Below are 27,582 nucleotides of genomic sequence, written 5' to 3' on the forward strand. Positions count from 1 at the left end.
TGATATCCAAGGAATACGTAGTTTTCCTATAGAAATATTTGCTTTCCTGATTCTTTCTATGCTGACTGTAAACTTTATGAAGAGAAAAGTTTAATATTAACTTCACCTGATGAATGTATTCTGCTGACTCCATCGTTAGGGGCAAGCTTCTGTTATAATATAATTCAATTCCATACAGTTAAAATGTAAAAAAAAAGTAATATTACGCATTTCATTGTTTTTGTCTCTCATGCAAGATATCTATATCTTGCATAGATCTTACACCACTTTTTAAAATTTATTATTTTTAAAACTTTATAATTTGTACTGAGGTATGGCCAATTAACAATGTTGTGATAGTTTCAGGTGAACAGCAAAGGGACTCAACCATACAGATACGTGTATCCATTCTTCCCCAAACTCCCATCCCTTCCAGACTGCCATGTAATACTGAACAGAGTTCCATGTGCTATATATGGTCCTTGTTGGTTATCGATTTTATATATAGCAGTAGGTATATGTCCATCCTCAATTCCCTAAATATCCCTTTCCCCATCCTTACCTGCTGGCAACTGTAAGTTCATTCTCTAACTCTATGACTTTTAAAAATAAGTTCCTTTTTATCATTTGTTTTTATATTCCACATATAAGGGATGTCATATGATATTTCTCCTTCTCTGTATCTCAGATCACTTTAATTGCAGATAGAAAGAACCCTGTTTCTCTAAAACTTAGAAGACAGAAACTTTGTTAAAATGTTTTTAAATGGAAATTATAAGGAAGTTTAAAGAATTATTTACATTATAAAAGAAAAAGAGATATGATGACCTAACAAATACTTCAAATATATGAGAAATTATTATAAAGAAGTTTTACACCAAGGACATTATAATTTTGAGTAAAACTAGACCATGAAAAAAATGTTTTTTAAGCCAGACCTGATGGATCTAAGTGAGCTAGAAAGATGTCAGATGAATCAGCAAGCACTTCAATCCACTTAATTATCCAGATGAAACTACAGACATTTAAAAATGTTTGAGAATTTGTGACATACATGATATCATCTAACTCTTACATGTTGTATGTATTTGTATTATCTGTAATTTACCCATAAAGACGAAGAGCCTCTGCGGAGTTAGTGGCTTGCCCTAGGTGATAAAGCCAGCAGGTGGCAGAGCCTAGATCTGAACTAGGTCTTTCCATTGTTCTGCATAATATATAGCAATGCCTGTGTGTGCACTTAACAGGTGCAGGTAGAAGAAGGTTTAAAAAGAGAAAGGATTCTTCAGTCTCTGTAGGACATTGAGTACTGAAGTAAATTTTTTAAAATAGTAAAGATACAGAGTGTCTGTAAATTCCTTGCGCATGAGTCACAAATAGCTGGAAATCGAAATCTACCTTAAAAAATGAAACAGTTCAGTGACCCTTTTGACTTAAGCTCTGGTAGAGTGGCTGGTAGGGAACAGCCTAGCGGAGAGAGAACTGTGAGTATGCACGCAGAGAACCTGTAAGATGATTAGACTGTAAGCTACATTAGAGCACGACCCAGTTTTCTTCAGTTTTGTGTCTTTGGTGCCTGACATAATGTTAATTTTTTCATAGACGTATAGCTGCCTTACAGTGTTCGTTTCTGCTGTTCAGCAAAATGTTCTGTGTTCATCCACACGTATACGTGTATCTCCTCTTCCTTGGGTTTCCTTCCCATTTAGGTCACCACAGAGCATTCGGTGGACTTCTCCATGCCATGCAGTCTCTTCTCATTAGTTATCTAGAGCACGTAGTATTGCACACGTCTGGGAGAAGACTGAATGAGCAGCAGAGTGCTTAGTTAGGCAAAGCAACTATTGCCAAGTCTGAAAAATCCTTTTGTCAGAACATGTACTAACATTTTATTTGATTCAGATTCCCTTGAAACGTTGACTAATGTTTCTTTGAATTATTTTATAAATTAAGAATCCAACTAAAAGGAAAATTCTGTTTCTAATTCCCTTGAAACATTGATTAATGTTTGAGTTATTTTATAAATTAAGAATTCAACTGGGAAAATTCTGTTTGTAAAGTTTAGATATTTATAATATGGGAAAAACATAATGACTTGCTATTTTTATACACGAGGAAGGAGCTTTGGTATTTGCCTATTATAAATAAAAATGGAATTAGAAATAATGCACAAAGTGGGAGCACTTACGGTGTATCTGCAGAAGGGTGTGATATGTTAGGGGCAGTTGGTTATTGTGACTACAAAGCTGATCACTGTTATATTAATGGGATCCTTGTGTATGCTATTAATTTTCCCATAGCACTATCATCTAAATCATGCTATGCCAGGTATATTTTTTCCCATAATAATGAAATCATTACTGAAACATACAAAGTGCCTTGACTAAAAATACCTTTATAAAAAGATATCTCATTTGTCCATTCATTCTTGTATTCACCGAAAATTTGTGCTAGGCATTCCACTCCCTGCCAAGAATAAAAATGAGAAGAAAACGACATCCTTCCCTTTAGTAAGTTCAAAGTAGAAGAAAGGATAGAAGTAAATTTTAAAAATATTTATTACCCAAGTGGGTAGGAACTTCAGGATCTTTGCATACTGTCTCAGTAATGAGTGGAGTTTGAGAAAGGCTTCATTCAGCAGATGGTGTCTGAAGTATCTACTGGGATATGAGTCAATATTTGTCAGATAGAAGTCATGAAAGCCTTTCTAGATGGAGCACATTACATGCACAATTCCATGGAAGAATGACGACACAGGAATATGAGCTTGCTGAGAGTAAAGGCAAGGCTGAATAGGTAATTGTTTTCCATGATGGTGTGATTTTTCGTTTTCTTGCCTTCTTCAATCATCTTTTCAGTATACAGATAGAAGAGTCATTTAGGTTTGGGGTTTTGTGATTTGGTTCAGCAAAACACAAAGTAATTGAAAAAAGTGTTGTAGTGTGTAGTGATGCTCTGTGGAGTTTAGACCAGATCAAGAAAGAAGAGAGGGTTAAAGGCATGGTCTGATAGATTGAAATAAAAAAAGAAGGTTCAAAGGAGTTGAGGCCATGATGAACTTGGTGAAGGGAAATGTGGGAGTCAGGAAGTGACAGCTGGAAGGATGGGAGGTTGTGACTCAAATTGGACTCTGGAGACCAAATGTTCTTCCAATCCCATTGTGAGTTGCTTCCCTGATAAGATAAGTAAGGTAGCAAATGAATTTGTCTAGCAAAATAAATGAATTGCCAGATTTTAAATTTTTTCCCTTCAAGAAAAATGCTATGTTGCTCCACTTTTGTATGCTTTTGATTCTGTGATGGTTGCGTGATAATTTGTAAAATAATCCCTTTTTTGTAAAATGTGTAACCACATATTTTAAAAGAGTATTTTTTCTTCAGAGCAGTTTTAGCTTCACAGCAAAGTTAGAAGGAAGGTACAGAAATTTCCCAGATGCTCCTTGCCCCCGCACATGCATAACCTCCCCCATTAAGAACATTCCCCACCAGAGTGGAACATTTGTTACAGATGATGAACCTGCATTAACACACTATAGTCATCCAAAGTCCATAGTTTACATTAGTGATCACTTTTGGTGTTGTACACTCTGTGGGTTTGGCAAATGTCTAGTAATATGTATTCATCATTACAGTAACCACGCAGAGTATTTTAACTGCCTAAATATCCTCTCTGCTCTGCCTGTTCATTTGTTTCTCCCACCTCCCCAACCCCTTGAAACTACTCATCTTTTTACGGTCTCTATACTTTTGCCTTTTCAAAATGTCATATATTTGGAATCATTTAGTAAGTACCCATTAGTGATTGGTTCCTTTCACTAAAATTCCTCCATGTCTTTTCATAGCTTGATTGCTCATTTCTTTTTAACACTGAATAGTATTCTGTTGTCTGAATGTACTTAATAAACTTTTTGTAGTCGAGGTATTCTTGCCATACTTTATTCTGAATTAGGAGTTCTAAGTACAGTAAGTATTTAGAAAGCTTTAATAGTATCCTTCTAGATGCCAAAAAGTAATAATGGTAATCATGATTTGCCTCTACCCCCTGAAGTTAAATGAGACCATATTGATATGTCTAAATTTGGCCTTCCACTTTACTTTGGAAATTCTGTGATTGGGGGAAATTGTTATAAAGACCCATGCAACAGGCAATGCAAGTTATCATTTAGTTGAAGATTTTCTAAGAAAAAACTAAATTAAAAATTCTTTCTTTCTTATGAATCATATTTATTGTCTTAATCTGTTTTGGCTAATCATCCAAAAAAGCTCATGAATTCATGACTTCTTGTGGTTGTTGTTAAGGAAAGAAAAAAATATAGTATTAAATGGAAATAAGGATAATGTGTAATAATTTTACATTAGGAATTATCTAAAATGGGTATCAAGTCAGCAAACATTTGGTACGTTTACATATCCCTGTATTTTATATTGAAAAAATAAAAGTTGTAAATTTTAAAGAAGTCTTGATGCATGTATGTATGCCATTAAGATTTTGTCATTAAAAGAGAATGTGACTTAAATTTATCATTGCTTATCTCTGAAATTATCGCCTTTCTATTTAAAAAATTTTTATTTTTTTCCTTTGGCTGTGCTGAGTCTTTGTTGCTGTGTGCAGGCTTTCTCTAGTTGTGGCGAGTGGGGGCTACTCCCCTTGTATCGTGTGGGCTCCTCATTGTGGTAGCTTCTCCTGTTGCGGCTCAAGGACTTCAGCAGTTGTGGTGCGTGGACTTAGTTGCTTCATGGCAGGTAGGATCTTCACAGACCAGGGATCAACCCTGGCTCAGTGGTTACTGGACCACCAGGGAAGTCCCTGCCTTTGTCTTATTAACTGAATTGCATAACCACACTGGGATATGGGTGCAGAATAGTTTGCAAATCTAGCATATAACTGTCAATATTTAGTCTTCACCTGTTTAAATTGAATTAAGCTAAATCAATGTGTTTTACTGCTGTTGTACCCACCTACTGATAAGTCATTGAGTTAGTGACCTTCTCTTGAGATTTAATATTTTTCCTCTAGTCCAACACTGTCCACAAAAATGTTTTATAATGATGGAAATGTTGTGTATCTGTGCTGTCCCACATAATAGCTACCAGCTATATGTGGCAGTAGAGTACTTGAACTATGGCTAGTGCACCTAAGGAGCCTGTTTGTGAAATTTGATTGAGCTTTAGAATTTTTAAATTTGAATTTAAATAGGCATGTAGGTAGTGGAGAAGGAAATGGCAAGCCACTCCAGTGTTCTTGCCTGGAGAATCCCAGGGACGGGGGAGCCTGGTGGGCTGCCATCTATGGGATTGCACAGAGTCGGACACGACTGAAGCGATTTAGCAGCAGCAGCAGCAGTAGGTAGTGGATACAACTCTAGTTTTTCTGGAGAAAAAAAGGCAGATAGAGGAAGAGTAGAAATTTAGGAAACTTGTTGCTACTGCCATGTAGAATAACCACTATCATAATTCGTTTGAGTTACTGCCATTCAGCAATAATTCTACCATTTTGGAAAAGTTGTAGCCAGGCCTTCATATTTCCGCTGATGAGATTTCATTTGAAACTGTTGCATTTGACTCCATATCTTTGGAATTTCAGTACTCTTGACTCATTGCCTAGGTCTGTTTTGTTTGTTTGGCTGACTGGTTAGTTTTAAATTTTCACCCTTTGCTTTTTGAAAAGAATCCCTGGCGACTTATGCAAGCTGACTAGTAGTCCTGAAAAAACTTAAAAATCTTAGTATATTCCATTGCTGTTTCTACTCATTGGAGAGCGAGGAAAAGTTGAGTAACAAGCATATCTATCTACATCATTCTTAGAGACAGCGTGTTAGTTTCATTATGCAAACTTCACATTTTAAAATTAGTTACCTCTAAATCTAGCTAGAGTTATCTTCCTACTCAGAAACTGAAGTAATAATACATTTTCAAACAATATCAACATGTTTTAAATAAATGAGCTGTATAGGTAGATATGCATCTTTTAGAGTAGGACACAGCTATTAACAGTTCTCAGCAATCTCAATGAGAGTCATTATGTAACCTTTTGAAGCTAGTTTTTTCTGTAGTAAATACCGATTTTTAGAAGGGTCATAGATTCTGTAAAATACATTTCAGGCTGAAGGACTCCATGGAAATGAAGTTCAGTAATTAAATACTAATTATTTTCCAACTTCTCATGTAGCATGGCTTGATGTTAAGTCATGCCGATATTTTAAGGGAATATATTATTCACAAAGAAAAATATATTGGGGAATAGTTGCAAAACGGTTTTATTATGTGTTCAGAAATGCTAGTCAATTAAATGGTTGGACTGAATGTAGGTTTTAATTATCTCTAAAATGAGGATCTTTACTTAGGTTTTCTTGTGAGACCTCAAGTAAGAAAAGAAACAATACTAAAAACTAGTTATTGGAGTATCTTTCTTCTCACCAGAGCCTTAATTCCTCATGACGTAAAGTTATCGTTAGGAACTTAGAAGTTTGGTAATCTTACATCCCAGAGATCAAATTACAGCCTTGAAATACTCTTTTTTTCTTTTAAGAATGTATTTTTTATGCCTATGTAAACAATTGATAATCCGTTGTTCTGTTAGGTTCACTGGGGGCATAAATCCTTTTGGAGGAGGGAAATAAAAGCTTCTGAAACTTTACAATCCTGTTTCTTTTGAACATGAAAAGTTATTGAGGTAAAATCCTTTCATGGTTGATTCTGTTAATCTAATTTGCTTTGGGGGGAAGGAAAACTCTAGACCAGGAAGTAGGGTGCTTGAGATCTATTTTCAGGAGTCATGCCTCCCTCCCTCCCTTCCTCCTTTCCTCTCTCTCTCTCTCTCTCTCTCTCTCTCTCTCTCTCTCTCTCTCTCTTTCTTTCTCTGTTTCTCCCCTCTTCTCTCTCTCTTCACCCCCTCCTCACCCGCTTTTTCCCCAGGCCACACAAACACAATACATCAGTTTTTAACATTGAATTTCCCATGCCTTTTTTATTTATGGACATCTATATAGGGCATATTTTCTACAGTCTGATGATGGAATCAGTGGGTGATTGGCAATGCTAATAGGGATCTGTGTGAATGATCTAATGGGAAATTTCAGGTTCAAATGGAATTATCCCAGATTTAATGATGTTTTTCTGCCAAGATGCCTCTCACTTACCCTGTGCATGGTTAGTTCAGTTCTTCACTGCCCCTCATATCACTACCTTTTTGTTATTTCTGCTGGCGTTATCCTTATCCTCCTTGTGATGCACATGCCTAAACTAAATCCATACAAATTCTCTTTTTATTGACTTCCTTTCTTCTGATTTTGTTGCCCCACTCTACTCCATAGCACCATCAGGTGAATTTCCCCTAAATATTAATTTAAATGTCCATCTATTCAAACACTTTTTGTGGTTTCCTGATTACCTTGGAATAAAATTTACACTCCGGAGTCTTCCACAAGCTAGCTTTCTTTTAATAATACTTTCCGTATTTTATCTTCACACTTTATTCACATAAAACCATGTATGGCGAATAAAAAAAAATGTTTCCTTTCAATAAATGAAAACTATTTACCCTAAAAGAATTAGATATTCATATGCCTTTTCTTTTATTCACATTTCCTTAATCTGGGTAGCTGAATACTTGAACTTGCTTTTTGAGGGTTCACCTCTAATTATTGATGACAAGTAGATAATCTATTAGGTTAATTCTTTTATCCATAGAATATTACTGATGCTGCTATATTTCATGTCAGATTAGTATCAGGCAGATAGTTTTTGGTGGTTATATATGAGATTTTAATTTTGTGTTGTATAGAATTTCTCAAAGATAGCTACTACTCTTATCCTGTCTTCAAGTTTCCAGAACCGAGGTTTTGTTTTTTTTTCAATTTTTTAAGTCTGTTGAATTTGTTACAATATTGGCTTCTGTAGTTTTTATGTTCTGGAGTTTTGGCCGCAAGACATGGGATTTTAGCTCCCCGACCAGGGATCGAACCCTCACCCCCTGCATCGGGAAGTGAAGTCTTGGCCACTGAACCACCAGGGAAGGTCCTGGAACTGAGTTTTTCTGGTCACTGAATGTTTTCTGTCACGTTCCATGTTCATTGTACCTGCAGTGAATTCCTGTTTCCTAGTGCATCTGGTGGGCTGCAGTCCATGGGGGTGTCACAGAGAGTTGGACATAGCTGTGCACACGTGTACACACACACACACAGCTGAGTGCACACAGACACACACATACACATTTCAGCTCTAGCCCCTGCCCTGTTCCTTTCCACCACTATGTGATTTCCCTCAATTCCACTTCTCATACTTGCGTCACGGGCATGTCCTGCCTGCCTCCAAGTTACATCGTTTTCATTCTAGCTCCGTGGCTTAGCTCACAGAGTGGTTTGACTTTCATGCTTCCTACCTATATCCTGTGGTTGTTCAGTCGCCAAGCCGTGTCTGACTCTTCGCGACCCCATGCTCTGCAGCATGCCAGGCTTCCCTGTCCCTTACCATCTCCTGGAGTCCACTTTTGTCCTGCCTATAATGAAATGCTAAGCCCTCCTTTTTGAATATTGTTAATTTCTTTTTAACTGGTATTCTGTAGAACTTTAATTTTTTTGCTACACAATTCTGCACTTAAAGTCATGATAAATTTCATGTATCATGAAATTTTGTTTTCCCCTAATCATATTATATGCACTATGAAATACTTACTGCCCTTTTTATTTATTTATTTATTTATTTATTTATTTTTTAAGATTTAAAATGTTTTATTTTTTATTTTTTTTAAATTTTAAAATCTTTAATTCTTACATGCGTTCCCAAACATGAACCCCCCTCCCACCTCCCTCCCCATAACACCTCTCTGGGTCATCCCCATGCACCAGCTCCAAGCATGCTGTATCCTGCATCAGACATAGACTGGCGATCTTACTGCCCTTTTTAAAAAAAAAATCATAATGCCTTGTACAGAGAGAAAAACACAGTTGTACCCAATAGACGTATACTCCTCAATTGCTGAATGGACTTCAGAATAATAATAACAGACTCTTAGGAACATTGGGGTCACCAACCTTATCTTTGATGTTTCCATATTAACTTCAATGGATTATTTGAATCACATCAACAATCTTAGATTTCATTATATAGGTGCTTTCTTTTCCTGTTACAGCACATGCCAGCATATGATTGCTTACAAAACCAAAATCTGATAGTTATCTGGTAAAAAAATTTATAGAGATGTTATCATTAAGGTATTGTTTACTCTAGGTCACCCTAACTTAAGAATTCTATCATGTGAGTTTTGCAAAATTTTATGATAGGCTGAAACATTTGATCACTTCTAAGGTGTCACAGTGGCCACTGTATTTCCAAATGCTTTCTATTTGTCAGGGTTAGGAATAAAAATTAGAAAAAGTGGAGTGGTATTTATTTATATGTAATGGGTTTTAAATTTTGTTTGAAACAGACTAGGGACATCCCTGGTGGTCCAGTGGTTAAGACTCCACACTTCCAATGCAAGGGGTGTGGGTTCGATCCCTGGTTGAGAAAAGAAGATCCCACATGCTGCACAGAGTGGCCTAAAGATTAAGTAAAACAAAACAAAAAAACAAAACGAGACTCTCTCCCTGTTTTTCTGGGAAAAGAAGAAATCTTCTGTTGACTCCATTGACTGCTCCTTTATGAGGAAGATTTTTGAAGCTGAGCACAGGCATCCTGGTGAAATTTGAGCACAGTCACTGTAGAGCTGACGTTTCCTCCACAATCACGTGCCTGCCACATGGAATTCAAAGGGCAGACAAAGCCGCCTTTCCTCCTCCTATGTCTGTATGAACACGAGAAGTATTTGTCTACTGTGGTGTCAGGAAAGGGCAGATATCTGTCACTAATTAGACCATGGCACTGGAGAGAATTTTGCAATAAAAAAGGAAAGAAATATTTCTCGAGCTGATTGATGAAGTAAGTCCCTAATGACCAGAATTACTTCACTAAGATTGAAATTGATATTATCAGAACCATATGCTCATTACATCATCATAACTCTTTTTTAACATGTGCCAGGTGGCATAGGTATTAGTCTTTTTTCATCAGCAAAACTAAATTTGTCTATTTTTATTGAAATTTCTAATATATGTTGAATATCTAGAAGCATCTCAAATTTCAGAGGAACCAAGTAACATATGATAAGTATTATCTGTTACTGGGATGTGTGACTGAATACTATAGGGAAACCTAAGATTTGTGATCAAGTTTCATGTGTAAATGTCTGGATAATACATTTGTACATACATATTTTAAATATTGTGGTACTTATTCTATCATTCTTTGTCATACTTTGCCATATAATGGAATATAAATAATAGCAAAAATTACAGACAGCCTATTATTTGTCAGGAATTTTTAAAGTTTTATGTATTCAATGGACTTCCCCTGTGGCTCAGATTGTAAAGAATCTGCCTGCAGTGCAGGAGACCTGGGTTCGATTCCTAGGTTTGGAAGATCCCCTAGAGAAGAGAATGGCTACCTACATCGGTATCCTTGCCTGAAGAATTCCATGGACAGAGGAGTCTGGCAGGCTTCATTCAGTCCATGGGGTTTCCAAGAGTTGGACATGGCTGAGAAACTAACACTTTCACTTTTCATGTTTTCAGCATATTAGTTCCACAATAACCCTATGAGTTAAGATACCTTTATTATCTCCATTAAAGTATACATCAGATGCCATGGATTCAGTTCAGTTTGTTTCATTCACTCGGTTGTGTCTGACTCTTTGAGACCCCATGAACTGCTTCCCTGTCTATCACCAACTTCCAGAGCTTGCTCAAACTCAAGTCCATCGAGTTGATGATGCCATCCAACCATCTCATCCTCTGTCGTCCCCTTCTCCTCCTGCCTTCAATCTTTCCCAGCATCAGGGTCTTTTCCAATGAGTCAGTTCTTTGCATCAGCTGGCCTAAGTATTGGAGTTTCAGCTTCAGCATCAGTTCTTCAAATGAATATTCAGGACTGATTTCCTTTAGGATGGATTGGTTTGATCTCCTTGCAGTCCAAGGGACTCTCAAGAGTCTTCTCCAACACCACAGGTCAAAAGCATCAATTCTTCAGTGCTTAGCTTTCTTATAGTCCAACTCTCACATCCATACATGACTATTGCAAAGACCATAGCTTTGACTAGACACCATGTTTTGACTTTGACACCATGGATTATTTAACCATTTTGAGTCTTAGTTATTTTTTTTTTTTAACCTGCAAAGTGACAATAGTGCTTCACAGGGTTTTTGAGGAAAACAAATGGTGGGTTTTGGAGTTACATACTTGGCACATAGGTACTCAGTAACTTCTGCCCTCCTTCCTATTTCAATGAACTGGCTTCTAGAAAGAAATTTAGTCCCTAATTGTATATAATACACTTTTGTGTACAATATTCTGTGAGATCTTTGAGGTCACCGAGTGTCAGAAACATAGTAGGTACTCAGTAAATATTTGTTTTGTGAAAGGATGAAAGCAGATTTTCCCAAGTACTTTCAATATACCAGTGGTGAAAAATACGTTAAATTATTGTTTAAATAATTCAAATCATTACCAATGTCTGATTAAACCACCTTGCAGAGAAAGGCCTTAAGTGTTGTCTTTGATAATTTCCTACCAACAAATCAGACCCAATTACCAATAACAGTAAATTTGCCTCTTGTGTATGAAGATGATGTTGGAGATTTTTAAGACTTTGTTGAGATTTTATCTTCCTTGGTCTTTGCAGTTGGAGCCGTGGCTGTTTTCATGCTCTACTTATATAAGATGCATTTTGCCAATTTGAGCAGTAACAACACCTAAGTCTTAGAGTAGTATTTTTCATTCCTAGTATCCTAATCTACATTTAACGTTTTAAAATCATTGGTGGAGAATTATGAAAACTTTCGTATTTCTCTTTTGTTGTGGTTAAAATATAAAGAATGAATTAATGCCTTATTACCTAACAGTGCCACATTCCCATCACTTTGGCTCATGAGCAGTAAGTTGTTATTTAGGATGATGGTGCTGATGGCTGGTGGTAGTGGTGGTGATGATAATGGCAGTGACTGTGGTATTGAAATGAGGTTGAAAACCAACTAAGAATGGATTACTTCTCCTCAAAGCCTAAAAGTGGACTCTGGATTTTGATGGAATTGAACTTCTTCTTACTTCATGAGAACTATCTTATTAAAACAAGATGAGCTTTATTCCCCTAGGAATTAAAAAAAAATCTAACAGTTGAAATAATTATGTTGAGCGATGCCAATCTCTCCTAGCAAGAATCCCACTGGTAGGCTCTGTAGTTTAGATATCAGAGTGAAAATAAATGTCAGTTACCCAAACCAAGATGTAAAGAGCGAAGAGGTCATTTCTCCAATAAAACCTGGATATAGAGTATATCCTTATTTAACCTGATCAAATAAAAGTTGAATCATTCTGATCATTTTTATTCAACAGTTATTTGGTCAAAATGCAATTATGAATGCCTATGTTTGTTCATATTCTTTCTGATTTTCTTATTGTCAGCAGAAGTATTCTTTCCAGGGCAGTGCTAAATTTCTCACCTTCTGTGGGATGATGTCATCCCATCTGTATGTTGCACACAGACTTACTTCATGACCCTAAACAGCACCCTATATCCAGGCTTTATTGGAGAAATGACCTCTTAGCTCACTACATCCTGGTTTGGGTAACTGACATTTATTTTCACTTTGATATCTGAACTACAGAGCCTACCAGTGGGATTCTTGCTGGGACTGATGCCAAGCCAGTTCTGGCAGAGGCCACTGGAAGGCATAGTGTTTAGCCAAAAATCCCAGGAGCTGCTGAATCTTTGTAGCAATGCTATGTCAAAATGAGGTAGATATGAGAAACCTTTTATTTTGGGAAGGTGGGAGTAAATGTGGGTATTCAAAAAATTCCAAAGAGAGACAAGTGTTCGTTTTTCCCACTTCTTCCCCTGAAGATTGCCCACAGCTCTCCCATAACATGTGTAGTGCTCCCGCATTAGAGAATTGATGGACTCCAGATGGAATCACAGTTTGGACTTACTGGCTATGGCTAGTCTGCCCTTGACCTCACATGTTTCTCCAGCCCTCTGTTCACTAAGAGGAAACCATAGAATAGTATTAGCTATCAACCAAGTCGCTCGCTGGAAAAACCCTTAAGCATTAACTTCAAAGACAAAATTATTTGAGAAACACAATATAAACAGGAAAAAAAGGGGAGTGAGTGATGAGAAGCTGCTCGCAATTAGGCACTAATTAGGTTTGTTCCATGGTATAGCTGCCCAGTGGCACCATTTGTATCTCTTTCAAGTATAGGGATTCCTCAGGCTAGTGTTTTTTGGTGAAGCTAAACCACAATTTGCAGAGTAACTTATTATGAAGATACACCACAAATATATCCAGATCTAACTGATTAACTGAATTCTCACATTCATTTGTAGTAAAAACCTGGTTAAGTAGAAAGCTGACACCCTTTTTGGCTCATCAGTGTATGCCTGTAAGTTAGCACAGAGCCTGGAACATAATAATTGTGCAAAAAGCATATTATTGAATCAACTTATTTTTGTTAATACTCATGACATCTATTTCAGACATCATGCAAATGAATTTATTTTTATCTTATTGAGTGGGGCATGTTTATACACAGTAAATTATTTAAACTACCAGTTATAAAATAAATAAGTCACAGGGATATAATGTACAGCAAAGGGAATTTAGTTAGTAATATAACAAATTTGTGTGGTGCTTAACTATAAAAATAATCATGTTATACACCACCTGGAATTAATATTTTAAGTCCATTATACTTCAATAAAATGTAAAAAAAAATAAGTGGGCTTTAAAGAGAAAGGCAATCATTAAATATTTCTTTGATGATACCTTTGTTGATGATTAATTCTTACTCTAAAGTAGTATAGATGTAAAACGTGTAATTGATTAGACCAGCCTTATCAGCATCCCAGTTATCCCAGAGAATTCTTGTATCCTTTTAGATAATAAATTTCTGATTTAACTTTTCATTTTTGAAGGTGGTTTTTTTTCTGCCACAGAAGTAAAATGTAATATGCACTTTGAATACTGGATATTTTCTGTTAAGTTGAGCTGTTGTGAATCCATGGGCATGAGGCAGATGATCAATATAGCTGGATCTTGAGAGGTTGGCAGGCATAACAATTCTCAGAACCAAGTTAGAGTTTAGGAATGACCTGTGTTCCCTCAATGGTTTTAAGTCTCTGTTATTTACAAGTCACTGGACAATGTGAAAGGGATGTTAAATATTATAGAGTATACTGGAATATGGAATAATATGAAAGACATGGCCTCAACCTCAGCAATATTTATAAAAATTTTATTAAAAAGGGAAAGAACAATTCAAACAAAGCAGGCTGCTGTGACAACAAGTTTGGTTCTCAACCTGTGTTCACTATATAGAAAGAGGCAAAAGGCTCTGTCTGGAGACCTTACCTGAAAACAGGTTTATATTGACGTTCCAGACAAACAGGTGGAAGCCAGTGGTCAGGTAGTTTGAGCAGAGTAGCAAGGGTCCCCGTGGTAACCAGTGGAGACACTGAAACATTTGGATCAGATTCATTTTACTCTCAAAAGCAATTTACCTATCATGCTTTCATTGCTTTTCGTGTCTCTCCTACACTGATGGGGCCAGATCCCTGATGGAGAGTACCCTAAGAGCGCCTTCCCAGCCAGAGCCCAGGGGGGAAGCCTAAGGCCAGTGTCATCGAGGCTTCAAGGGCACCAGCACACGTGTGTGGTCCCAGTTCCACCTTGGCCTTGGAGCTCTTGCTGTGGCTGACTGCACGCTGCTGCTGCTGTTGCTGCTTGTGCAGCCGAGCTGCATGGGCCAAGTTCTAAGCCAGGATCACCTTTATACTGCCTGCTCTGCTTCATGATCATCACTGTGGCTATGCTCACCTGCCTGCCTGCTAGGTCAACATGGTCAGGTAGTAGAGAATGTGAGTATCGTCAGGTGGTTCATCCAGGCCTTCATGTATATATATTCAAGTCTATATTCCCATTCACTTTGAGATAAAGGGCCACCAGAAGCTGGAGGTGGACCACTTCTGTGTCATTGTTTCTAACCACTAGAGCATCCTGGGCATTGTGGGTCTCAAGGAGGACCTTCCCAAGTGTTGCCAAGCAGGAGCTGCTCTTCACAGGGCTCATGGGCCTGGGGCATCTTCATTGCTGATGCAGATAATCAGTAAACAGTCTATAATAGGAAAAGAAGAGTTTTATTCAAGTCAAACTGAGGACAGTGGCCTTGGAGACACAGATTCAGGAAACACTTGAATTGTGTTCTGCCTGACTACAAAATGAGGGAGGCTTATATAGGCAAAAACCACAGTATTGCATCAGTTGTTTGTCAGGATTAGGATTGGAACTGGCAAGAAGTAGGGATGCTTATTAAGCAAGGGTTGTTTGGGGAGCGAGTTGGTTGCATAGTTACAAAGGGAGTCCTTGAGACCATAAGGTTGCAGCTGGGAACCGCTAGTAGATGTTTTGAGAACAGCTGTTGGTGTCCTTGAGTCTGATGCAGTTCAGAAGATTCAGGTTCTTGGTGATGCAGGAGCTTGTCTGAAACCACATCGACAGCGGCCACCTGTCTCCATTTTGAATGCTTGAACCGCAGTTACTCCATTTTGATTTTTTCAACACATTATTTAATGGTTAAAGCAGATGTACAATGCATGTTTGATAATCCATCGACAGGCTGTTCTCACTAGCATAAAGTTCAAGCCAGATCGTGTATAAGCCATAATGACTGCCATCCCTCAATACGTGAACATTTCTTCCATCATCGTCCGGCAGTGCTCCAGGACCTGATGGCCCACATGGTCTAGTGCGTGGTCAGGGAGAACCTCAAAGTGTGGTGCTGGACCATGTGCACTCGGAGTGGCAATAGGGACCTGCTACCTTTCGAAGAAGGAGGCTTCTCCCTGGTGGTCTAAGTCCGTTTGCCCCTTCCCTCCATGTTGAGCTCCACCTTCTCCTGCACCACAAGAGGAAAGTCTTGGCCTTGGGAACCATTAAGCTGGAGGTGCTGAACGCCACCCCTACCAGCAGCCTCCCTGTGGCTGATGTCACCAAGGTCATGGACACCTGCTACCAGGCCATGAGGACCACCTGGCTAGAGAATGGGTGGAGGAATCCCTGCCCCAGGACCTCATATCACTGTCATAATCCTGCTACTCTCCTCCTTGCATTCAGGGGGCAGGAAAGTGGAGGCCTCTTCCTGTCATTGACATCAGATCCAGACTCCTGATGTGCCCTCAAAGGAGAGTGTGCCAGGCCCTTGCCAAACTCTGAAGGCAAGGCCTTGCCCACCCTCATGCTTCACAGTCTTGGAGTAGGAGCAGGCCTGCTGCTCCAGTGGGCTAACAGGGCTTGGCTGAGCTACACAACCTTGGGCCGAATGACCAGAGCCCTCTGCGGTCCTCCCCAGGCCTGTGGGGTACAGAGTCAAGCTTTGGGGTCCCAGCCCCAGCCTGCATCAGTCTTTCATGGAGAGGAGGGGCTCTGGAGAAGCGAGGAGAGCAGACACTGGTCTCATACAACTTGGGCTGCCGAAAGCTGGAAAACAGGGTCTGCATTCCTTGCCCGCCTTGGGGAGCATGTCTGCTGAGTAACTGCAGCTTTTTTGTTATTGTTCATAAACAAACTCCTGGAAGTGCAAAATAAATAAATGTTTATAAAGTAAAGGTGTGGTGGTGATAAGTCTGCAAATCTGCTAATAGAGGAAGCTGCTGACATCACTGGCATTTCATTCTGTGTGTTTTCTTTTAATCTGCAGAACCACCCAAAGTCACTGTGATGCCCAAGAATCAGTCCTTCACAGGTGGATCAGAGGTCTCCATCATGTGTTCTGTAACAGGTTATCCCAAACCAAAGATCTCCTGGACCATGAATGATATGTTTATCATGGGTTCACACAGGTACTGGGTTTGTATCATGTTCTTTGTTTTTACTGAGTAAGAGGAGTTGATGAAATTTCTGGTCAGAACTAATCTGACTAAATCTCTGGGATTAAGGGAAGTTTGACCCAAATCCGCAGCTCTAGATTTTCTCAATAGGCCAGGAAATGTCCGTAAAGTAATAAATGATGGATGTCTAGAGTTTGAGGTTCTTGAGTATTGAATTCAACAGCTAGAACTGAGTGTTTCCTCACTTTGCTTTGTAAATAGAACACTGTAACAGTTGATTTACCATGAATAACTGTGTGCTAAGTCACTTCAGTTGTGTCTGACTCTCTGTGACCCTATGGATTGTTGCCCGCCAGGATCCTCTACCCATGGGATTATTTAGCCAGGAATACTGGAGTGGTTTGCCATGCCCTTCCTCCAGGGATTCTTCCTGACTCAGGAATTGAACTGGCATCTCTTATGTCTCCTGTATTGGCAGGCACATTCTTTACCACTAACACCACCTGGGAAGCCCATGAACAATTGAAATGGGGATAATGAACTTTCTGTGGGTAAATTGATGGGCATTTAACCCATCCACTAAAGGCTTGGTCCTGGGATTTGACAGAAGAGAGAGGCACAAGCGAAGGATGGAACAGTAGCCCTAATTAAAGTGTGTGCAGACTTTCTGCATAACTCATGTTCACCATTGCCTCTCATACTACATTTCTCATTGTAGTATTCTATTCTGCTGGATGCTTTTAAAAGAAAATGAATCCTCTCATGCTCAAAGAAAGTACCGAACACTTGGGACATAAACAGTGACGTTTCCAGCCATCAGGCTCCCATTACTCTGGGTTTGTCATGAGGAGACGATCTTAGCTGTGAGCCAAATTCTATTCCCGGTCTCTTCAGGGACTCACTTGAGATGTGAGGCATTGCATCTCTCAGGTTTTCATTTTGAGGAACTGTTTAGCTTAGAAGTTCACACAGAGCAAGATTGCCTGGGTGCAAACTTCGCTTCTTCCCTTTACTGACGCTGACTTGGGGCAAGTTGTATAACCTCTTTGCTCATCTGTATAACAGACAGAATAGTAGTATCTAACTCATTGGATTATTGTTGCTGCTGCTGCTAAGTCACTTCAGTCGTGTCTGACTCTGTGTGACCCCATAGATGGCAGCCCACCAGGCTCCCCTGTCCCTGGGATTCTCCAGGCAAGAACACTGGAGTGGGTTGCCATTTCCTTCTCCAATGCTTGAAAGTGAAAAGTGAAAGTGAAGTCACTCAGTTCTGTCCGACCCTCACTGACCCCGTGGACTGCAGCCTTCCGGGCTCCTCCATCCATGGGATTGTCCAGGCAAGAGTACTGGAGTGGGTTGCCATTGCCTTCTCCACATTGGATTGTTAGGAACATTTAAAACATGAATAAATGTAAAGCTGCTAGATCAGCCTTGGCACATGGCAAGTATTAGATATGTGGAACCTATTGTTATTATTCTGGAGAAGGAAATGGCAACCACTCCTGTATTCTTGCGTGGAGAATCCCATGGAGAGAGGAGCCTGGCCAGGCTACAGTCCACAGGGTCTCAAAGAGTCGGACATGACTGAAGCGACTTAACACACACACACATATTGTTATTATTACAGTGTTTCTTCTTACATAGTGATGCTATTAATCATTTTTGCAACCAGCACCAAAAGCATAACTCTAAAGTATTTGAAGATATTTGAAGGAAGTTGCTATAGTTCCCTGATCCTATTACTATTTTCAATTTCATTTTCTTTTTGTCTATAGGTATAAGATGACCTCAGAAGGTAACTTGTTTATCAAAAATGCAGTTCCCAAAGATGCAGGGATCTATGGTTGCCTGGCAAGTAATTCAGCTGGAATGGATAAACAGACTTCTACCCTCAGATACATTGGCAAGTATAACCAGTTTAAAAGCCAGTTCAAATAGGGTGAATATCATATCAAGCAATGTAAAAGTGCTTTTTAAAAAAATTAATATTGGAATGAGTCATATCCAGTTGTATAATTTTTTATTTGTCTCACACACTGATTAAAGCAAATATTTTAACTAATTTAAGTTAAAAGTTCAGGAAATGAATAGGTTCATTATTCAACAGAAATCAAGGAAGATTCCAGATTATGGAAGTGTTTCTGATTGTCCATAGAGCTCTGTCCTTCCATGGTTGATCTGTTCTTTGTAATATTTTACTTACAAATCAACAAATTCTGTATTTTTCTTAGCTTACCTCAACTTTTGTTTTACATTTTCCACTTATGTCCATATATGTTTGAATTTATTTATTCATACATAAATGCATATATATGAAATTGTTTATAACATTTATATTATAATTAAATATTTATAACACTTCTGTCACTATCTAGATATTATTTTTGCTTTTCATCTTCAGTTTTTCCCCTCCAAACTCAAATATTTATTGAAGATAAATATTTTATTTTTCTTATAATAATAAATAATATCATGACAACTTTTCTATAATATCACATATTCTAACATGTATAATGTAATCTAATCTATTATAATACATAATCATATATTCTAATAATATATAATAGAATATTTCTGTTAATTTGACGTTTCTTAGACAAAGGACATGGGCATTACATACTCAATCTCAGTTTGTAAAATGTAAATAATTAGTGACTAGCAATTCACTCTTTCTCTCATTTTTATTTACCATAATTCATAGTAAGGTTTGTGGAGAGGAAGGAGTATAAAAGAGTCATAATAAAGGCTGAGAATTATAGAGGGTATGTATAGATGAGGGAGTCAACAAAAGTGTCACCAATACTCAACCTAAAAGCCTGGGAAGATTGGTTTCATTTGTAGACATTAGAAAGGCAAGTGGTGAGTAAGTTTTTGAAGGGAAAATGGGCTTAGATTTAGAGATGACTGAAAATCAATCACAGAACACCCATGTGGAGAGAGACGAGACAGTTGGGAATGGGATATGTGTTATAGAAATGAATTTTGGTTAATTCACAAAGAAACCAAAATGTTCCACCCATTTATTTAACTTATTAATCACTCAAAGTATGTAAAATGCTATGCTAGAGATTCTGGAGTGTAAAATTTAAAAAAAAAGGACATTATGAGGCCCTTATTTTTCAAGAGTGTGAATAATGAAAGTAGATATACATAAAGAAATATAATAAGGAAGACACATAAGCATTAACGCGGGAGGCTGGCAGAGGGAAGATTAATAATTCTAGATGGGGAATTTGCAAGCATTTCTCAAAGGAGACAGGACTTAAGCTCAGTCTGGAATAATGAGTGGGATTTAAAGAGTTGTGACAACGGGTGTCAGGCCGAGGAAACAACTTTAGCAAAAGTAGGAAGATGGAGAGAATAGGGCCTGTTTTGAAACAAGTGTAGCTCCATACTTGTGGCAAGTCAGGAAGTGTAAAGGGGGTGAAATTCAAGAAAAAGCCATGCACCAATATGAGTTTCGAAAGCCAGACTAGGAAATTATGAAATGCAATCACGGAAGTTTTCTAGCCAGGTAGAAACATGATCTTTGCGAAGTTAACTCTTGGCTTTGTTTAAAACTACCTCAGTTGAAGTTGGAAAGACCTAAAATGTTCAGTTCATTTAAAAAAATGGGTGCATAAACTGAAGTATTAGGCAAAAGGGTGAATCAAACAGAGCTAAGGAAAGAAACTTAAATAATGTCTGTATTTAACATCAAAGGGGAAAATAGAGTCAAAAGTGGGAGACTGCTTCTTATAGGTGCAAAGTTTAGCCTTAAGTAAGCGTTAGTTGCTCAGTCATGTCCTACTTTCTTCAATCCCAGAGGCTGTAGCTCCCCAAGCTCTTCTGTCCATGGAATTCTCTAGGCAAGAGTATTGGAGTGGGTTGCCATTTTCTTTTCCAGGGGACCTTCCCAACCCAGGGATTGAACCTAGGTCTCCCCCATTGTAGGCAGATTCTTTACCATCTGAGCTATAAAGAGGAACCCCCCAAAAATTTAACCTTAAAGAACAACTGTCTCTGTACATAGACATGAATATCCTTAAAGTCACATAGAAAATGTGCATCAATTAATGGAAATCTGCATCAGTTGTGCACATTTCAAAATGTATATCTCAGAGAAAATGTGCATCAATTAATATCCTAAATTTTTAGACTCTGTTTTAGCAGAATTATTTTCGCCTGATATTCTTGGTTTTTATAGATGATCTTTTATCACATACATCATTGTGCATATACATTAGAAGAGTTTATTTCTATTTATTATAAATATTGAGATGGCCACAAGCACATAAATAATGATCATTTTTTAAATTGCTTCATTTAGTAAACATAAACAAGTTGCACGTGGCATTGTGCTAGGCTTTAACTGTTTGCTTGTTTGTTGTTTTCAGAAGCCCCGAAGTTGATTGTAGTTCAGAGTGAGCTCTTGGTTGCCCTGGGGGATACAACAGTTATGGAATGTAAAACCTCTGGTGTTCCTCCACCTCAAGTTAAATGGTTCAAAGGTATATTTCTTAAGTATGTTCATGTCTGATTCACTTAGTATTGCTTTCTCTTTTAGATAAAAATAATTTGTTAAAAATTTGTTTTGGTGTGTGACTTAGCAGCCCCATAAAATGTGTTTATGGTCTCACTAGAGACGGCAGTTCAACATGCTGCACTCTGAATTTCAGCATTTGACATCTGGTGTGGATTATAGAACCGTTAAAATCAAAGCAGGAAAACTTCTCCTCTGCTAATCCAGCTGAACATTCTCTTTGTTAGTTTAGGATTGTTTCCTGTAGAAAACTGTCCAGGAATACTCAGTTCATGTTTAAAATAGCTTCTCTGATTTCAGTTCACTTTGCTTAGGCTCTCACAATTAGGAAGTTTCCTAGATTCTGCAGGATACTTTTCTATAAAGTGGTCAAATAAAAACCCGTGTTAAAGCTTACAATTGAATAACATTTGTGATTTAAAGACAAATGTATTTTGTGGTCAGCTTTATCATGCGTGGTAGATGTTTATGTCAAGTATAGAAATTATCTGCCCCTATTTGTGACATAAAGGTTCTGCCTCTGTGATTCTGTAATAAAATAATAATAATGTGCTGCTTGTCCTTGGTGAAAATGCCCTTGGGCCCTGGTCCAGGCTCAGATGCTGACAGTGGCTATCTCTGCAGAATGTCCCGCTCCTGTTTCTCTCAGTTTTTCCAGTCTATGAGAAAGAAAAATCCCTACAAACACCCTGAGAGGGGAGGTTGCTAGGATTATTGAGATGCTGTTTGCAAAATACTCTTTAATCTTCAGATGAAAAATGCTAAATAGTACAAAGCACTATTGTTATGATTCTGTTTGTTAAATCACAGACATTCCCATAGCAACAGGTTGATGTCATAATCACAAAATTGTGAATTCACCTCGGGTTCAAACTCTTGGGGAACATGAGGTGAAGAAGAACATGAAGCTTTATGCAGAAAGCAAATACTTTCAATAACATAAATCAGAAACAGGGAGGGAAACAAGGAGATAATGTCATTTTTCATAGTTTTCCTTGTTAAATGATTTTTAAGTCTTTGTGTTTTCTCTGATAAGAAAGCATTTGTGGATTTGCTTCTTAATTAGGTTTCAGTTCTATTTCAGTCAACAAAAATGAACTTCCCTTATTTGACATGCTTAAATCTTTAACTTTCAAATGAAATACATAATAGTTTCAAACTCGCATCTTAAAGAAATCCAGAAAAAATGTGTTGTAGAGGTAGTTCTCTTTTTTAATTTTCACCAGTAGTTTATATTAAAAATAAAAATGTTTTAAAAACTAATAGAACCTGCTGATTTCTCTGCCTGTGTAGAGCTGAGTCACAGAAAGAGTGTTTTATGCTCTCAAATTGGGGCTACTCTCCTGAATAACTTTGTATGTCAGTTTTGGTCCCACAGATACCTTGGGATCTAAATGAGGAGTTAGGGAACCAGGCAGCCACCACATGGAAGATTCTAGAATTAACTATGCATTTGTTTCTCTTCTCGACTAGAGACATTGGAGTTCAATGGGCCAAGTACATCCTATCTCATTTCTCTGTTCAAATTATGCACCAGCAGAGTTAGCATGTGGGCATTAAGCACTGACAGATGATTATGGAGGACCTGCGTTTTGTTCAGCAGCAACACACACAACTGCCCTGAGCCCCAGGATCACTGGCTCTCCCAGCCACAGGCAGGCAGTTTATTCCTTAGGCAGAGTCTGGATCATAAAGAGAAAGCCAGAAGACAAACTATTTTACTTGTAAACTGGCTTGAAAAAAGAAAGGGGTGGGGGGCAGCTGGACTTTCCTTGTCCACCTCTGCTGGGATGAGACACCAGCAAAGTTAGGAAAATCCCTCATTGGGGAAACTACAGGTGATTAGTTCTTTCCCTAACCATAAGAATAACCTTTTGGTCATGCCTTTTTTTTTTTTTTTCCCCCAGGCAGTTCTGATTTAAACAGACGGTACAGCATTATTAACTCTATGCACTGTTGTACAGCAAATCTCTAGAACTCATTCATCTTGTGGGACTGAAACTTTAAGCCTGTTGAACAATGACTTCCCATTTCCCCTGCCCCGCAGCCTTTGGCAGCCACCATTCTTTAATAAGTGGTATTTCATTCAGACCATTCGAGAAAAGGAATCTCACACATACAAATGCCCACCAAAATTTTAGATATTAGAAACGAGCAACATAAGGTGGGTTCAAAGAAAGAATCAAGAATACTATTAAAATATTGTATGAAGAGTATTTGTGGCAAAATAGTAAAGAAATTGGGTTTCTTTAGATTGGTGTTTATTAAAGTATAGTTGGGAATCCCTGGAGGTTCCCACCAACTCTTTTCAGGTCCATGAGATCAAAATTATTTTCCTGATTATACTAAATTGTTATTTGACTTTTTCACATGCATTGTCTTATGAGTGATTCATGAAGTTTTAGGAACTGTGTAACATATGATATCCAGTGGAGTGAATGCAGAAGCAAAAAAGAACACTTAACAGTCTTTTTTTAAGAAGCTAGACAGTCTAGAGATTTGCAAAAATGTGAAACAATGCAACTTTTCTCACAAAATTTCTCTAGTTCGGGGAAATATTGTTTTTTATAAGATAGATTTATGTTACAGTGTCCTGAGTTACTAGAAAATAAGTGCATATGCTTTTAAACTTTTCACTTTCTTTTCTAAAATGCTGCTTCTGCTGCTGCTAAGTCGCTTCAGTTGTGTCCAACTCTGTGCGACCCCATAGACTGCAGCCCACCATACTCCTCTGTCCCTGGGATTCTCCAGGCAAGAATACTGGAGTGGGTTGCCATTTCCTTCTCCACTGCATGCATGCATGCTAAGTCGCTTCAGTCGTGTCCGACTCTGTGTGACCCCATGGACAGCAGCCCACCAGGCTCCTCTGTCCACGGGTTTCTCTAGGCAAGAATATTGGAGTGGGTTGCCAGTTCCTTAGTACAAATAAATATAATCTACATAAACAAAAACTCATTAAAGTCCCTGATAATTTTTAAGAGTGTAAAAAGCGTCTTGAGACAAACATTTTTGAGAACCAATAAAGAACTTTCAACAGTTTAAAGGATCTTATGTCATGGATAAATTATCTATTAGTCTTTATGTCCATAGATGCCAAAATCTAATTTAAACTAAAGCAGAAAGTATCCTCCTTAGTGGATAATGATTGTTTTAAATCCTAGAATGTCAGCAAAATTTATATAATATAATGTATGTAAATATTCTTCTAATCTTATCTAGTATTAAAATTAAAGATTTACTCCCCCAATCATCTTCATCTCAAAGTTCTGTATTTCTTTATGGCTTTATAGCAATACTTTGATTGCTAATTGTTCAGTAGAAATCAAGAGAGATTATCAAAATATGATCAGTATGTAAACTTGATATAACTGCTGTTTTCCAATTTATATTTTGTTTCATTACTGCTATTTTTTAAATACTTTTACTTAAAAAAAAATGCTAGCAAAAAGGTCTTTATTTCATCCTGTTATGTCCTGTGACATATACAGAAAAAACTAAGGGAGACATAACATGCAAAACTCTAAATGCGTTTTAGTCCAAACATTTTAATGCTTGATGAACAGCTTGGTCACATTGCATCCTCCCCTAGTGGGAGGAAGGTTTATGTCAACATCATCTGCTTTTACTTATGAAAATTTCCCAGAGGCACATAGACAAGGCTTTATAGCTGCTTCTCTCATTCTCGCATGGTTATGCAGTAGCCAGCTTAAAAGGATGATTGAGGTTTTAAATGTTGGAATGCTGAAAAATACTTTATTTTTGGCACTCACGGTTGCTAATGTAATTTTTTTGTTTTGAAATTTATGGCTTCTTTGACCTCATCTCCTCCTCAAATTATAAAAACAAAATGAGAATTTGTTTGTCACCCTAAGTCTGTTGGTTGTTGCTTTGTATAGTGTTCTAGAGAATTACTAGCTCTAGGGTTTTAGCCTGTTAAAAGCTAAGGGACACAGATGTAGAATACAAGCTTATGGTTACCAAGGGGGAAACAGAGGGATGGCATAAATTGGGAGATTAGGACTGACATACATGTACTATTATCAGTATATATATATATATATATAAATAAAATAGATAACTAATAACCTACTGTATAGCTCAGGGAGCCTTTCTCAAGACTCTGTAGTGACTTATATGGGAAAAGAATTTGACAAAGAGTGGTCATGTGTATATGTGTAACTGATTCACTTTGCTGTACAGCAAAAGCTAACACAACATCGTAAATCAGTTGTACTCCAATAAAAATTAGTTTAAGAAGCTAAGGGAGTTACTTCTGCAGTCCTCATCCCAAGATACATGGCTAAGCCAGTAAATGGCATTTGGAGAGTGCTTCTTCAGACTTGACATCTGGCATGCTGTGAAACCCTAAGAGCAATGGCCTTTAAACCTCCTGGAATTTTTTTAGGATCCCCACAAAAGGTTTGACATTGCCCTTTACAAAAAAGAAGCAAAAGAGATGGCAACACTAAGCTGTCACTTAAACATCAGTAAGTAAGTGTTTGTCACTTAGTTGTGCCCAGCTCTTTGAGATCCCATGGATTGTAGCCTGTCAGGCTCCTCTGTCCCCAGAATTCTCCAGGCAAGAATACTGGGGTAGGTTGCTGTTCCCTTTTCCAGAAGATCTTCCCAACCCAGGGATCGAACCCGGGTCTCCAATGCTAGTATTTTTTTTTTTTTTATGATACTTGTCATCCTGGTTAATTTCATTCTTAGGTAAGGAAAAACCCTGGAGGAAAGGAAGCCCAAGGATAGGCTAACTCAGCTAACAGATTTGTTGAGGCATTGCCTGCCCTCAAATAGAAATGGTTCTCAGAGGATCTGAGGTGTTACAGGGATAGGCAACCCAGACCTAAGTCATCTTTCTTGGCTTATTCTGCCCTCACACTGAGGTCAAACTCATTATCTGATTGCATCCTCCACTCATTTATTCCCTACCTGCTTCTTCCCCAAACCCTATAACTCTGACTTAAAAAACTTTGATGTATAATACAGACTTAGTAGAGGTATCCTGGGAGATTAATATAACAACAGTCCTCTCCGGCTATTTCCAAGAGTTCTTCATCCATTCTTTTTCTTTCAACAAGCTCCTTCCTATGCTCTCTAGCCAGCTGTGGTTCCTTAGCCATTCTTAGAATCCCCTCAGGCAGCTTAAACCTCTCACAGGACAAAGTCTGACTGAGAACATTAAGCAAACCAGAAACCTGGGCATTTAGCCAAACTAAGAACACCCATAGTCTCCAAAGTATTTCCTGGGTAATTGAAATTCATCCTGTTGCAAAGATGGTGGAAATTTTGTTTCGATCTTCATCTTCCTTTTCCGTTTTCACAGCCGCAGTGATAGCTTCCACTCTTTCTTAATCTCCCAACATAGCTTCAAAGAGTTTGTTCTCATTTAGGCACACATACAGTAGGAAATATTTGCACATAATTCATTTAGAGCCTGATTTTTTGGTTATAGGTTAGCCTGTGGAATTATATGGGCCTAAATCAGCTCATTACCAAGAAACATTTCTTTCTTTCATTGCATAAGCATTGTTTAAGTGTCTGCATTGTGCCAGACACTTGGATTTAAAAAACTTTACCATCAGTTTTCTTCAGAAGTTTTGCAGTCAGATCAGTAGCAAACTATTGAAACCCTTAACTGTGTATTGTTCTCCCTGTCATTCTTACTTAGGGGATCTTGAGCTGAAGCCCTCAACATTCCTCATTATTGACCCTCTCTTGGGACTTTTGAAGATTCAAGAAACTCAAGATTTGGATGCTGGTGATTATACGTGTGTTGCTGTCAATGATGCTGGAAGAGCAACTGGCAGGATAACTCTGGATGTTGGCTGTAAGTAAGCATCCTGGCTCTGATAGACAAGTTTGTTTTGAAATTGACCTGGAATTTTGTCATGCTCACAGCTTTGAAACAGTTAGTGGAAATATTTGTCAGAATGGCAAAATTAGAGTTAGCATTTCATATTATTAATATAATGTAGTAAACATTTACCAAGTTTTTTTTTCTATTTACCAAGCACTGTACTAAGAACAGTGTGTATATATATGTGTGTGTATATGTGTGTATATATATATATGTATACATTATATCATTAAACCCTACTAAGTTTTTTTCTATTTACCATGCACTATGCTAAGAACATGGTAAATAGAAAAAAACTTAGTAG

General features: G+C 37.9%; 1 protein-coding gene across 2 annotated transcripts in view; it reads left to right on the forward strand.

Moving 5' to 3' along the window:
* HMCN1 (hemicentin 1) overlaps positions 1 to 27,582 on the forward strand; it is a 546,207-nt gene that overhangs the window by 238,485 nt on the left and 280,140 nt on the right. The window contains exons 12-15 of one of the 2 annotated variants that reach the window (XM_005690978.3): positions 16,764 to 16,905; positions 18,669 to 18,796; positions 21,270 to 21,383; positions 27,090 to 27,248. In XM_005690978.3, coding sequence (XP_005691035.2) covers positions 16,764 to 16,905; positions 18,669 to 18,796; positions 21,270 to 21,383; positions 27,090 to 27,248 — 543 coding nt within the window. Of the gene's footprint in view, positions 1 to 16,763; positions 16,913 to 18,668; positions 18,797 to 21,269; positions 21,384 to 27,089; positions 27,249 to 27,582 lie in introns of those variants that run through there. The other variant, XM_018060727.1, reaches the window with a different exon arrangement.

The sequence above is a fragment of the Capra hircus genome, chromosome 16, assembly GCF_001704415.2.
Source record: "Capra hircus breed San Clemente chromosome 16, ASM170441v1, whole genome shotgun sequence".
NCBI classification, from domain to species: domain Eukaryota; kingdom Metazoa; phylum Chordata; class Mammalia; order Artiodactyla; family Bovidae; genus Capra; species Capra hircus.